The 14,486-nt window shown below is 42.9% G+C and overlaps 1 protein-coding gene across 2 annotated transcripts in view; it reads left to right on the plus strand.

Moving 5' to 3' along the window:
* The window catches only part of PAMR1 (peptidase domain containing associated with muscle regeneration 1), a 97,555-nt gene that overhangs the window by 52,277 nt on the left and 30,792 nt on the right, over positions 1–14,486 (plus strand). For both annotated transcript variants that reach the window (XM_054440811.2, XM_054440812.2), the window contains exons 4-6: positions 2,211–2,325; positions 6,131–6,348; positions 8,837–8,944. In XM_054440811.2, the coding sequence (XP_054296786.1) occupies positions 2,211–2,325; positions 6,131–6,348; positions 8,837–8,944 (441 nt within the window). The remainder of the gene's footprint in view (positions 1–2,210; positions 2,326–6,130; positions 6,349–8,836; positions 8,945–14,486) is intronic.

Genomic DNA, 14,486 nt, shown 5'->3' on the forward strand with positions numbered 1-14,486 from the left:
ACAGGAAAGAGATGCAGAAGAAGATGAGCCTTCTAGGTTTAGGAAACAGCAAGTACAAGGGCCAGAGTTGGGCACAGAAAGTAGGCTGTGTCTAGGGCAGTGTGGACAAGCAGATGAGTGGTATGTGAGATTGGGAGGAGTGTGGGTTTAGGCAGCCAGCAAGGCAGAGCTGCAAATGACATAGGAAGGTGTTTGCACAGTGGAGAACCTTTGGAGGGCTTGAATCAAGAAGATAATGTGATCTGATTCATTTATTTAAAAGGTGGCTTTGGATACTAGGTGGACAATAGTATGTTGGGGGACAAGGGTGAATGGCGGGTGTATTTGTTTTCACGCTGTTATGTAGAAATATCTGAGACTGGGTAATTTATAAAGGAAAGAGCTTTAATTGACTTACAGTTCCATGTGGCTGGGGAGGTCTCAGGGAACTTACAATCATGGCAGAAGGGGAAGCAAACATGTCCTTCACATGGCAGCAGGAGAGAGAAGTGCCAAGCGAAGGTGGAAAACCGCTTATAAAACCATCAGATCTCGTGAACACTCACTATCACGAGAACAGCATGAGAGTAACCTTTCCCATGATTAAATTACATCCCACCAGATCCCTCCTATGACATGTGGGGATTATGGGAACTACAAAGATGAGATTTGGGTGGGGACACAGCCAAACCGTATTACCAGGAGATCAAGGAGGAGATGAGATTACAGAGAGAGATGATGGAGGCTGGGGCTAGACAGGAGCCCCAAGTGGAAACTAGTGGATGATGCTTCCCATCATTGGCACAAGGCAGCAGCAATAAAGATCTTAGTGAAGAGATAGATTGTATGACCTAGCAGTAGTTTTCACAAAAGTAAGAAGCCTCAGACCTCATAGCTTTGTCAAAAGTGGAGTTTGGGCTCTTTTCCTAACACTAGAAATATTACTACTGTCATCTTGCCATGGTGCAGTATCCACTAGTAATATTTTTATTTTTAGTTATGAAATTTTATATTCTTGGGGAGTTATTGAATATAACTATGCATCCAAGTTTAAGAAGGCAATCTGGATTTCTGTATAGAAATAGGGAAGGTAAACTTTTTACGTGAATAGCTGGATAGTAAGTATTTTCATTTTTATGGGGCCTACTGTCTCTTGCTATAATTACTTAACTCTGCCATGATAGTCCAAAAACAGCCATAGGCAATACATAAATGAATGGGTGTCACTGTGTTCCAATAAAACCTTATTTACAAAGGAGGCGGTGGGCAGTATCTGGCCCAAGGATCATAGTGTGCCACCCCCAGGTAGAGAATATCATTTATTTCATGATCCAAATAATTTTTCCATAGAATCACTTCAAGACATTTTCCCCAAACTTTTGGGTACAAAAATACAGTGCATTTTCTATACCTGTGCTTATCTTAACACTAGAAAACATGATCTAATTTCAAGACTATTCAGTATAGTGGTTTTCAAATCTTAGGGATTCCTTGGAGGTAACTCAGCAGACTAGGTAAGGATCGGGGTGGAGGGTTTTGGGCCCCTGCTTCTGCTTTAACCAGGAGCCCCTTTTTGATACACTTAGTTTTACTGGTGCTCTTGATAGGAGTTTATTTGAACAAAAGGGGTTGGGAGCAAGAAAAAAATGAGAAAATCATCAATCCAGTCCAACTGGTTGGAAATCATCTCTCCTTTCCACTGTCATGCATTAAAGAGGCATTTATTACATGACTACTCATAGAACAAATTAATGCCTTGATTTCCTGCCTGGCTGGTGGAGGAAAGTGAGTAGAGCTGTGGGGAGGGTCTACTTTCTGAGCCTTTTAAGGTAGGGGCAGCAGGCTGGCATTTGTCAGGCCTGGAGAGGTAGGATGATAGGGTGGCTTGAACTTTACATTCAAACACAGTTAGGTTTGAGTCTTTGCTCTGTCACTTAGTGGCTAGACAAGTTATTTATTTAACTCTCTGATCATCTATCTGTTTTCCCAGCTGGAAAATTGTGAGGACACCACTTCCCTTCCCAAGCTGTTGGGTGGATTAAATGAATCAATCTATGTAAATTGCCTGGCACGTTGCCAGCTGCTTGAGAAATATTAATTTCCTTCTTCCTTTTCCTTATTCATCCTGTTCTCAGGGGTGTGGCATGTGCTCAAAGTCTCGTTGAGACCTTCTCCAGTCTCTTTCCTATTGACCTCCATTTTTATGTCCCAATCTTTTCTTCTTTTCTTAGGATGCGGCCAGGTTCTGCGAGCCCCAAAGGGTCAGATTTTGTTGGAAAGCTATCCCCTAAATGCTCACTGCGAATGGACCATTCATGCTAAACCTGGGTTTGTCATCCAACTAAGGTAAGGAGCTGGGGCCAGAACTCAGGAGTCTGAGGTTATAAGGATACAGCGATGGGATGGAAGGCTCTTGGTCACTGGGATCCTCTGGAGCCTTTATATATTGGAGCTTTTCTCTTTACCACTCTGATTCTCTGTGATAAGGCCTGGTTGAAACTACAGCCAACTAAATGCTTGTTATCACCGCCTTAGAACTGTGGGGCTCAGATGATTTTGACCCAAGGATAACACCAACAAAGCAAAATACTGAGTGCAACCTACCCATCCACAAATCTTAAACAGTGTTTCCTACTTACTCAGAGCTGGGCTGGTTCCCATGGGAGGGATGTAAAGAAATAAAAGGCACAGGCCTAACTTTCAAAGAATTATACTTTAGATTGGGGCTGATGCTTGTCACAACTCCTTTAATTGGGGCTTTCAGAAAAAAGCAAACATCCCACAACAAATAAACTAATTCTCTCACCAGTGTGGAAGATGAGTCATTTCTTTTTATGGAGCTTTAGGGCCCTTGCAACTGTTATTTATGCCACAGTCCAAAGTATAGACCCTGTTTTATTGTAACTATTGATAAATGCTACACGAGGGTCCTGTTTTGTGAGAACCGTTCATGACTGCATCATAGTGCTGGAACAGTTCATGGCACACTATAGTTGCATGGTAAATACTTGTTGCATGAATAAATGCTGAAAGAACTGCTTTCTGGCTCCAGTGTATCTTCTCTCTAATGAAAAACACCTCCCCCTTTCCTCACTCACCCCTAGAATGGCTATGGTCATTGTCCACTTAGCTCTTCTCATTTTAACCCTGTGGTGACAATGAACGGATTTAAAATCCCTGATCCTCTAGGGCACAGGCTTTCACTAAGTATTTTCTGGGTGGCTAAATGGACACAGAGTTTGCCACATGCTACCTGGCTCCTTGAATGTCTCTCTGTCCTCCAGGAGGGGCAACATGGTACCTTGAATTAGAAAAATCCAGCAAAACATGTCCCCTTCTCAATCTTCCTCTTCAAAACTAGTGCATGACAGATTGTGTTTCCACTCCCTGAAGACCTGGGGTTGGGAATGAGTCTCATTAATTCCTAGAGGAAGCCTAGCTCAAGGAACAAGCAATGAACCATGCTGTTCTGCCCAGTGAGCTCAAGGCTGGGTCTGCAGGGATGATAAAGGTAGGTGTTAAATGCTGCATGTTAATATTTCAGCAGCGCAGGGACCAAGACAAATGGTCCCTTCTGGGCCTCTGAGGAGCTTCTCCAAAATCCAAGATGCAAAAGGATATTCTAAAATAGCAAAACAGTGGAGGATTGAGAAGCATATTAGCTGCCCAGGAAAGGGCCTTAGGGAGGCATGGAAATGTGTGGATTTCTTTTCCTTGAGTTAAGTCTGGAGCATCTGGCCAGGGATAGTAATAATGATGGAAATACTTGGAAGCATAGGCACAATGTTCAGCCCCAAAGCCCAGCAGGTGTCCCTGATGCCCCTTTTCCATCATCTACCACCAGACCACCACAAAATCTATTTTCCTACTTGAAAAATAGTCCATCCACAGCTCTCTGTCACCACTGTCACCATTCTGCTTCAAGCTACACCCATCTCCCACTGAGATTGTGTCATGCCCTCCTAACTGGCTTCCTGGCTTCCACTCCTGCCAGCTGCCATCTCCTCTCTGCAGAGTGGCTGCAGGGAGCCTTTAAAATCTGAATCCAGCATTATCCCCTTGTTGAAACCTTTCAGTGGCTTCCTATAGACTTAGAATAAAATCTAGATTCCTTACCACACAAGATCTATCGCAGGCTGCCCTCACTGGCCTCGGATCCTATCACTCTCCCCTTCATTCACCACCTTGCAGCATCCCTGGCTTTCTTTCAGTTTCTCGAACATGTCAACCTCATCATTGCTCCAGGGCCTTTGCGCTTACAGATTCCCCTGCCTGGACCACTCTGCCCCATGACCTTCACATGGCTGGCTCTACTGCATCACTTAAACCTCTGCCCAGCTAGCACATCCTCAGAGGGGGCTTCTTTGACCACATTGTGTCAGAAACTTAACACCTTAGTCACTTTTTATGCTCTTACCTGGTTAATTTGATTCACGGCACTCAGCACTCTAAAATTACCTTGTTTTTTAGTCTCCTTGCTTATTATCTATCTTCTAACCCAGAATTAATCTCCATGAGGGCCGGCATGTGCCTAGCTGGTAGTTGGGGCACTGCTATGCTGACAGCACCTAGTACAGTGTCTGGGACAGAGCTGGCCTCCAGAAATATGTGTTCAGTAAGTGAACAAATGGACAAATGAATGCATGAACGCAAATATAGTTGCAATGTCTCTTCAGCTTCAGAAAAAACTGGTTTCTGTCAGGTGGTAGCTTCTCCCTTACTCTGCAGACAAAGATATCAAGGCCAAGAGAAGGAGCTAATTCCTTAACACGCACAGTGAGTGCATGGTGGCATCTGGATAAGAAATCAGCTGTCCTCTTAGATGTTAGAGCAGGCTGTACAAAATGCGATTCACAGGACCTACACCCCAAAAGCTCTGTGATCAACCCTTTGTGAAGTAAACACTGATGAAACACTGTTATTGGATTTCTTTGTTAATAGTACCTTTTGGAACACTTAAAATCAATATACTGATTGTCACTATATTCCAGTGTTCCCTAATGCTGGCATGTTGGGTTTTTACTGTAGGTGGCAGAAATATCCCTACTCCCAACATTTTAGGCAGCAGTTATGGGCCTTTCTATTTCTATTTTTTCTCCAGAGTGTGGAGGAGAAGATACAGACATACATTTTGTGAACTTGATACTCAGGTATTCCCTTGGGAATCCTGGAAAAATGCTTTTGCCTCTCTTGCCCTGGGATGTGGCTGCTGCTTTTCTTGTCTCTTGGAATCGGGGCCTTAATGTCATCTTCTGTGTTTCCAATCTGGTGTATCTCAGTGTTTTCAAACCCAAGACCCCTTTTTGATAAGCATGGATGTGTCAGGTTTCCTTAACCCCTGAAATTCTGACTTGGTGCTACTTTCTCTACTCTTTGGGTGAGAATTATCGTTGCCTAGAAGATAATTACCTTCTGATTCTTCCATCAAACGGAAGAGTGTGCAGAGGTTTTTTGTTGTTGCTGTTGTTTTCCCCTTTACTTAGTCTTGCAAAACAATATGAGCTTTTTTTCATTCTCCAACTATAAAATTACAATAAAGTATCCATTCAGTCATATATTTGGCAATATCTGTAGCATCTCCATAGGCCGGGCACTGTGCTGGACACTGTGAAAACTGTGGAACGAGGCAGGTGTTCCTCTCTGCTTCAAGTAACTTGCAGGCCAGTGGAGAAGACAGGCCACACATAGACACACAAAAAGTCAAGGAGGTAAATATAAGAGGTTGAAATTTATGTCTACAGTGTGAGAAAAATAAGGGATCTTCTTTGGAAAGAGCGGTCAGGGAAGCCTCTTTGAGGAGAGAATATTTAAGCTTAGGCCTGAGGATAGGAAGGAACCAGCCACACAGACTGGGAGGAAAAAGTGCCCTGGAAAAGAGACCGACACATGCAAAGACTCTCTGCATGGATTATGGCACCTTGCTCCACCTGGGCAGGCACTTGCATGTGCACATACTTGCAAACAGTGCACAAATACATACTCCTCCACTAAGAGAAATTCGCCAACCTCCGAGGACCATTTTCCTATCAGATCAGGCCAGTGACACCATCTGTTCCTCAGGCCTGTTCCTCATCTGGCCTTGAATGTGCCCAGTGGTCTCAGGACTGTCCAGGGCCCATCTGTTTCTCTCCGTCACCCTGTCCACCCACAGATTTGTCATGCTGAGTCTGGAGTTTGACTACATGTGCCAGTATGACTATGTTGAGGTTCGTGATGGAGACAACCGCGATGGCCAGATCATCAAGCGTGTCTGTGGCAACGAGCGGCCAGCTCCTATCCAGAGCACGGGATCCTCACTCCACGTCCTCTTCCATTCCGATGGCTCCAAGAATTTTGATGGCTTCCATGCCATTTTTGAGGAGATCACAGGTAAAGGCCAAGGAGACAAATGTGGCATTTTATGGCTTGCTCCAGGCAAATATCTTCTTTCCATGTCCCTTCCTTTCTTCCTCTCATCCTTATTAAAACCTAGCAGACTGTGTTCTTAGAAACAGCCTACACACTGAGAAAAAAGAGATAGCAAGGTATATTTCAGAAAAGCTCACCCAGAACCAGAACTAGGAATGATCTCCCTTATACAAATGCAGTGGCTAAAGCACGGAGAGGCTGAATGACTTGTCCAAGGTCACACAGATATAAGGGCAGAACTAGGTATTTGTACCCAAGCTGTTCGGCTCTAGAGCTCACACAAGGTGACCTCTCATGGTTGAGAATATTGGCTTTAGATCCCTGACAGATCAAGCTATGTGACCCTGGGTAAGTTCTTCTACCCCGCTGGGCCTCTGTTTCCTAATGAGTGATAAGGGAGTAATAGTAGATCCTTCTCCATTAAGGAGGCTGTGAGAGACAGAACAAATGGAGAGCTTGGCATAGTCTGGTACATAGTAAGAATTCAACAGCTGCCCAACCCTAGGCATACCTGTACCCTCCACTTGCCACCTATAAAATAGGTATTAAAAGACTATAATGGTAAATGTCATTGACTTGATGAGTAACTTTAAGCCTGACTGTAACTCTTGCTGTGATCACATTAGGAAGTAGGATTTGACCAAACCTAACAAAATGCTTAATCCTAAGCAATCACCTGACTCTCATCGTTCTGAGATCAGATTGCATCAGGTTTTACAAAATAAACACAGGCTTGAAGTTTGATTTAAAAAATAACTGAATTAAAAAAGAACTTGTAATGGTATTCTGATCATTAAGACTTCCTTTTTCATAGGGTATGACATGAAAGTCTCAGGAAAGAAGGTGCATGGCTGAATAATCAGTGTTTCTTCAGTCCTGTCTGTTCAGCAAGGCCAGGGGACCCTGCTCCCCGGTCTACCCCTCTTTTAGGATGCTGCCTACAGGAACTCTCAGCAGGTGCTCTCTACAGTCTCTGTGCCTGCCACCTGTGAAGCTGTGCAGGGCCTGGGAGTTCTGATGCTTTGCTGCTGTGGTGTGATCAGCCTGTGGCTGAATCCTCTTCCCTTGGTGACACCCTGCAGGTATAGGCTGAGCAAGGTCCCACATGAGATGCATCTGTGGGGGCTTAGGACAGTCAGCAAGCCAGGTAGGGGCAGCAGTGGCTGGCCAGTCTGTGAATCTGGGACTGAGGGACGGTCAGGAGAATGTCTTTCTCTTCTGAAATGACCTCCTCAACCTCCCCTGGAGAACTTTAGCAATACTGGCCTGTGTTTTATCAATGCCGTCAAATAATACCACTTCCCATTTTTCAAACATCCCTGTTTGTTCACTTGCCTTCAAGATATTTCCTGTGGTTAAAATCACCTGTCCGCAACCTGCACATCAAAATCCATCCTTCACAGTCCCTACTACATTCTTCCTCCTGTCCTAAATCTTTTCTCTTGCTCCAACAAGCTGTGACTTTGCCCTTTTTGAATGTCTTGTAGCACTGCCTCTTCTTTCTTCATAATACACTAACTATATTATGCTTCAAGTCATAGTCGTTTTATATTTTTCTTCAAGTAGCTTTAATCTGGTAAATAGGACATCCTGTTCTTCCTTGTATTTCTCCCTTGCCATGTATTGAGCAAGTACTCAATACAGATTTGTTGAACTGAGCCAAGGAATATACCTCTACATTGGGATAAATGAATGTAGGATTGATGGATAACACACAGATGAGTGTTTCTCAAAATCTTTTCTGTAGAAAAATAGTCCCCAGGATGCCTTGTAAAATGCAGGCTTTGAGGTCAAATAAGCTTGAAATTCACAATGTATATTAGGAAACTCACAATGCATATTGGGGCATTGAACTGAGAAGTTCTGCAGTAAAGAAATCTGGTTAATTAGCATTGAATGTCAGCAACATTTCCCTAACATATTTGAGCTTGGAACCCTTAGTAAAACACATCAACATCTCAAGGGACTAATGATTACAGAATGTAAGTTTGGAAATTATTGAATATACCTTCAACAGTGTCATAATGATTGTCTTCCAGTTGCATTGCCCCAGTACCCAGGATGGTGAACTTTTATTTGAAAAAAGATGGTCTTCAGCTACCCAAGGATGTCTCTGTCCACTGAAACCCCTGTGGGAGAGATACAAGCATGGCTGTGCTTTCATCAGTTTAATGTTCTTCTTTGCATTGCCTTGTGGTCTTCAGACTATAGGAATGTTAAGCATACTTCTGGGGCCCTCAGAAACATCAAATAATATCACCAATATTTGATATTTAATGAATATCTATTTTAGGCATTTTCAAATAATCATAACATGAATTCAGTAAAGGGAATAAAAAACATTGCAAGAAGACTTTAATAAGCAATTAAAAGACTTTGGTCAAGACTCTGGGCCTGAAGACATCGACTCAATGCACAGTGGCGCTGAGGGATGCCTTTTCTCTTACAGCATGCTCCTCATCCCCTTGTTTCCATGACGGCACGTGCGTCCTTGACAAGGCTGGATCTTACAAGTGTGCCTGCTTGGCAGGCTATACTGGGCAGCGCTGTGAAAATCGTGAGTATGCTTCCTAAGTGGGAATTAAGGCATCAGATGGGGCTGGTATGGAAGGATTTTAAGAGCTTGCAGGGCCTACTCTTTCTTGATGTCTAGGATGGTCTGTCCAAGATGGTGCACAGTGCGGACACTCCTTCTGAGTGGTTCTCAGAAGGGCAGAGCTGCTTCTGAGTCAGGTTGTCTGCAACTTCCTAGGTTTGTCCATTGGCATTTCCAACCCTCACTTGCTGCAAATACCTCTTAGAAAGATACAATGGCCTCTAGTAATATTCAGAGCTCAAAAACACTGAAAAAAGGTCAACAAACTTTCCTGTGGCTCAGTCTGGATCCCTGTCCATTCTAAGATCTGTATTTTAGATTTATACTCCGGGCACCATTCACAGGCTCCAATGTGACTTATTGCATAACTTGAAGCCCTGCAATGAGGGTGGTAGATATACATTTTGCTAAGCAAAATTATTAATAGCATCCTCTTTCATGAGCAAAGTGTCTTGAATTGGATGACAAACTATATGGTCATGTTTTAACACATGTCATATATAAGGCCTTGGTTACTAGACTGAAAATAGGTGTCGCAGATGGAAGCCATCAGCATGGAATGAGATGTGCATAAGGACAAGAATTTGGGGGAGAGCAAAGGAGGACAGATAGTGTCCTAAGTAGGTTTTCCCAAAGCAGATCATGAGTTGAGAATGTGTACACAAGTGAAGTGTTAAGGACAGGCTCCCTGGAGAAGCTTATAGGGGAGTGGGAAGCTGGCCTGGGAAGGGAAGGAGGCCAAGTAGGGGTGTGATTTCAGGCAAAATACCAACCTCAGTGTTAACCTGTCATGAGATCTGGAATGTACATTACTCCTTAGAGTAATGTTCTAGCTTTAAGGCAAGGGATCTGGGCTTTCATATCCCCACAGCAATCAGTCATTGGGTATGGGCTGCCTTGGGGAACTGGAGGACATAAACCGTGGGCACACATGGCTTTCTATGCATGTGGGCAAAGTGGTTCCAGTAGCCCCTGAGCAGTTCCCTGAAAGAGAATCACAAGTACAAGCCATTGGAAGTAAAATACCATAGGATGGGGAGGGGAAAAGGGCCCACAGAAACACAGAAAATAGACCCGAGGGCAGAGCACCAACAGTATCTACTACAGTCACTTCTAACTAGCGTGCACAGGTACTCTGTGGTCAGCCTCGTCTGGCAGTATTCTCTAAAGTTTGTGTATGTTTTGAATTAATTTTCACTAATGTTTTCTTTTTCTTTTTTTTTTTTTTTGAGACAGAGTCTTGCTCTGTCGCCCAGGCTAGAGTGCAGTGGCGCGATCTCGGTTCACTGTAAGCTCTGCCTCCTGGGTTCATGCCATTCTCCTGCCTCAGCCTCCCAAGTAGCTGGGACTACAGGCGCCCGCCACCACACCCGGCTAATTTTTTGTATTTTTAGCAGAGACGGGGTTTCACTGTGTTAGCCAGGATGGTCTCGATCTCCTGACCTCGTGATCCACCCGCCTCGGCCTCCCAAAGTGCTGGGATTACAGGCGTAAGCCACTGCACTGGCCCAGTTTTCACTAATGTTTTCTTGCAAACAATGCAGATGGAAACCATGGTTTCAATAATGGGTCCTTGTGTGTGCCATTGATTTCTACCAAAAGCATCCTTGCCGTGGTTTGGCACAGCTGACTTGAGTGTGACTGCTAGAGACATAGAAAATGATGTTCTGCTTCGTGGTTCTGGCCTCATTTGAGCCTGCCATGTTGTGTGCAAGGCAGATCAGAGAAATGTTGCATTCTCTTGGCTTCAAGAATTTGTATGTAGAGCGATTCTAGATTCTTGACAATGGCAAATACTGAGCTTTACTCTTTGGATTCAGAGGAGGAAACAAAAAGAGGGAAGGCTTAATTTCTTGATGAACGAATTACACAATGCTTTGATTAAAAAAAAAAAAAAGTAGAATTGGAAAGAAGTAAAACATCACCAGATAAAGCCAAAATGTCTTTAGGAAGCTGAGTCAAATTAGGAAAGAAAAATAAATTGGTCCAAAACTTATGATTAAAATATTCATGGGTAGCTTGTGAGTCAAAACAGATTTCTCAGCATTGTTATTCCATCAAGAAAATAAGAAACATAATGAAAAAAGAATGTAAAATATGTCACTATGAACTGATTCAAAACTTAATTCACAAACTGTCTCAAATTACTTTAAAACATCAGCATAGATGGGCAGGAAAATTCTACCTTGCTGGTTTTCAAAATATTGTTCAAAAGCCATAATTCCCTTAGTACCATGTAGTTATAGTGAGGTGAAGGTGTTACCGGTGGATATACGATATGTCATTTACTGGCATCAATATGGGGGGACTAAATGTTTTTTGTTTGTCTGTTTTCTATAAGATCCAGGTTCATTTTTCCTTCTAGGAAATTTAGCACAAGTTTCAACTAACTCACTGGGGGACACGTCACAAAAAGTGGCTATGGCAGTTTATGTTATCATTTCTGAGTAAACCTTAGCAATTTTTCCAGAGCAGTCTATGAGTTAGAAAAGCAAAAAAGAGCAAAAAGATTTATTTTCTTGTTTTCCTCATGAGGATACCAACAAATTCAAAACATCCTGGCGGGAATTCTTTTGAAATTAGGAAGAAACCCAAGCATCTGGGGTTCCCCAAACTCTGAAGTGCCCAAATTAGACTAGGCTCTTTTTTTTAATGGCTTTAAAATCAATATTAATGATCAAAATCAATGTTAATGACCAAAATCAACATTAATGAGAAATCTTTCATTGATGTAGTGCCAAATCCGATGAGGGCAAACCATTTCATAGGTGCTGCTTTAATGATCTCTTCAAGTCTTTGTGGAAAGGTAGATTTTCAGTTTTGCAAATGAGTGATTTGAAGTAGAGAATGCAAGACACTGGTCCCCATCAAATTCAAAACCAGAGGCCATAATTTCATATTTCCCACTTAGTTCACAATCTCTCAGACACGACACTTGCTTTATGTCTTGGTGAGACTCCAGATGCTTCACTGATGAACTCTAGTTACCATCATGTCCCATTAGTGAGTCCTCTTAAAGGACTTCCCATCCCAGCTAAAGCTCATCTGTTTCTCTTTTCCAAATAGAATTCCAATGTACAGACTCTTGATAGAAGCTATTCTCTTTATTTTCCTTATGTATGTGTATGTCTGTGAGTGGAGTGGAATAGAAATAGATTTTCTACTTAATTGCAGAAATATATGTCAAAAAAATCAAACAGTACAGAGGTGTATAGAATAAAAAGAGATCATTGTTTTTTCCTGGCCAATCATGGTTCCCAGTGGAAGCATTGTAAGACCTTGGTGGATATTCTTCTAGACTTTTTTTTCTGTGGTATGCAAACCTAAGTGGTCTATGTGTCATTATTTTAAACCAGTGGTTCTCAACCAGGGGTGATTTTGCTCTCCATCTCTACCCACAGGGGACATTTGGCAATGTCTGGAAACAGTGTTGGTTGTCATAATTGTAGGAGTGAGGTGGTGTGCTGCTGGCATCTAGTGGGTAGAGGCCAGGGATGCTGCTAAACATCCTACAATGCACAGGACAGGCCCCACAATAGTTATCTGGCTCAAAGATCGGTAGTGCCAAGGTTGAAAAACCTTGTTTTAAACACAAGTGGATTAAGTATTCATACAATTTTTCAATTTATTTTCAGTCCCCATGTTATGGATATTTTTTCAAGATCAGTCCATGTGGTATTCTGATTTGAAAAAATGATTGCTGAATATTCATTGTATGGCTGAATGTATTAATATAATTATATATTCATCCAAGTCCTTAAGATGGACTTGATATTGCTTTTAACATTTTGCTATTATGAAGAGCACTGCAATGAATATCCTTACATATATTTCTTTGTTCATACACAGAAATATTTTTGTAAGATAAATTCTTAGATGCTGAACTGTTCATTCAAAGGGTACACGTATTTTGATTTTGAGAGCTACTATGGTCACTAAAAGGTTTTGGCAATTTAGAAGATGAGCCATTCATTATCAACACCTGTCCTCAAAATAAGACTTGGGACCTGCATTTCAGAAACTAGGATCCATCCTTGTCAAGCTGGAAATGAATTTATTTTCAAAGGAATTCCATTGGTCTGGGGAGAAATTTCTCCTCCAGACTTTCATGGGACAGGAGATAAAGAATGCAAAATAATCAGCTAGATTTGGCCTAGTACCAGCTGTCAAGAAGGCGTGAGAGCCCCCGATGGGACAGTCTTCAAGGGCTGCTACCCCAGGCCTCATCTGCCCTAGATTGCTTCCGAAGGAGGAAAAACTTCCCCCGATGCCTGGGTGACCTCCTCGGAAGCGTAACAAGGGGAACAGCCCCCTCCTCCACCTTGAGGCCAAGCTAGCCTCCTGCCAACACTGTCAGCAACCTTCAGCCTCCCTGGGCCACCGTGTAGGAAACTGGGGCCCCTTCTTCCCTCTGAAGTTTCCTGTTTCTTTGTATGGAACACAATGACTAAATGGGTCCTCGAGTAAATGGTCAGAATCTTGTTTTGAAAAAGTGGAGAGCAAGGGATTCATCGTCCTGCTCTAATTTCCATGTTGCCTTTGTTCCCCTGGCCCTGTTGACGGGGCTGGGACTTCCCCCTGCATCCTAATGAAGGACGATGAAACGGCCTAACTCTTGGACCACAATGCTCACACTGCGGGCTCTGACGCGCCTTGGAGCAAAACAAATCGGCCTCTACCAATTAAAGAAAAATGGTGAATCTGGATTCATTTGGGTTTTGGAGTCTCTGAAGGTTCCCACTGGCCTGTCCCAAGGCCTGGGAAGAAAAGAGCTCAGGCTGAGAGGCACACTTTATGCTTTAGCTTCAAAGGCGAGACCCGCGCTTCTCATCAGAATAAACAATTAGGAACTTTGGGGTGTTCATGAAAACGTGAAGTCGAACCAGTGAGAATGTACTGAGACCCCTAGTGGGTAAACTATCATCTCTCCCATCATGGACAGATGCATATACTGCAGGCCAGGTGGATTTACTGCAAATTATTTTGAGATCTCTGAGGGTGAGGCATTTAAAAATGGAATTATTTACTACATTTTTCACAGTCCTAAGACCTCTCTTATCCTTAATACACAGAAGACAGGTGCATCTTTGTCCATTGTGAGATGGTACGCCCCAAGGTGAAGAATTACCTTAGAATCTGTGGCCAGAAAAGCCTTGGTTTGACACTGAGTCTTCAATTAACTAGTCAGGTGGTCTTGAGCAAGTCATTTAGCTCCTATGAGCCTCAGTTTCCCCATTTATAACCTCCAGAAAAATAATACCAAATTCCTCTTAGGGTGCTTGTAGGGAGGGGATGAGATGATCCACATAAGGCACTGAGTTGAGTAATAGGAGCCATCCCACTGTTTCGGATTCCACATTACGGCCATTTAAAAGTATGGCAGAAAGTAAGGAATTCCCTGGGTAAGGGACTAGGGCAACAACACTAGTTTCTGCAGTCTAGACAACTATGACATAACTTTCTCAAAGTCCTAGGATTTAAGAAAACTCTCCCAAGACTTTCT

The sequence above is a fragment of the Pongo pygmaeus genome, chromosome 9 (assembly GCF_028885625.2).
Source record: "Pongo pygmaeus isolate AG05252 chromosome 9, NHGRI_mPonPyg2-v2.0_pri, whole genome shotgun sequence".
Taxonomy (NCBI): domain Eukaryota; kingdom Metazoa; phylum Chordata; class Mammalia; order Primates; family Hominidae; genus Pongo; species Pongo pygmaeus.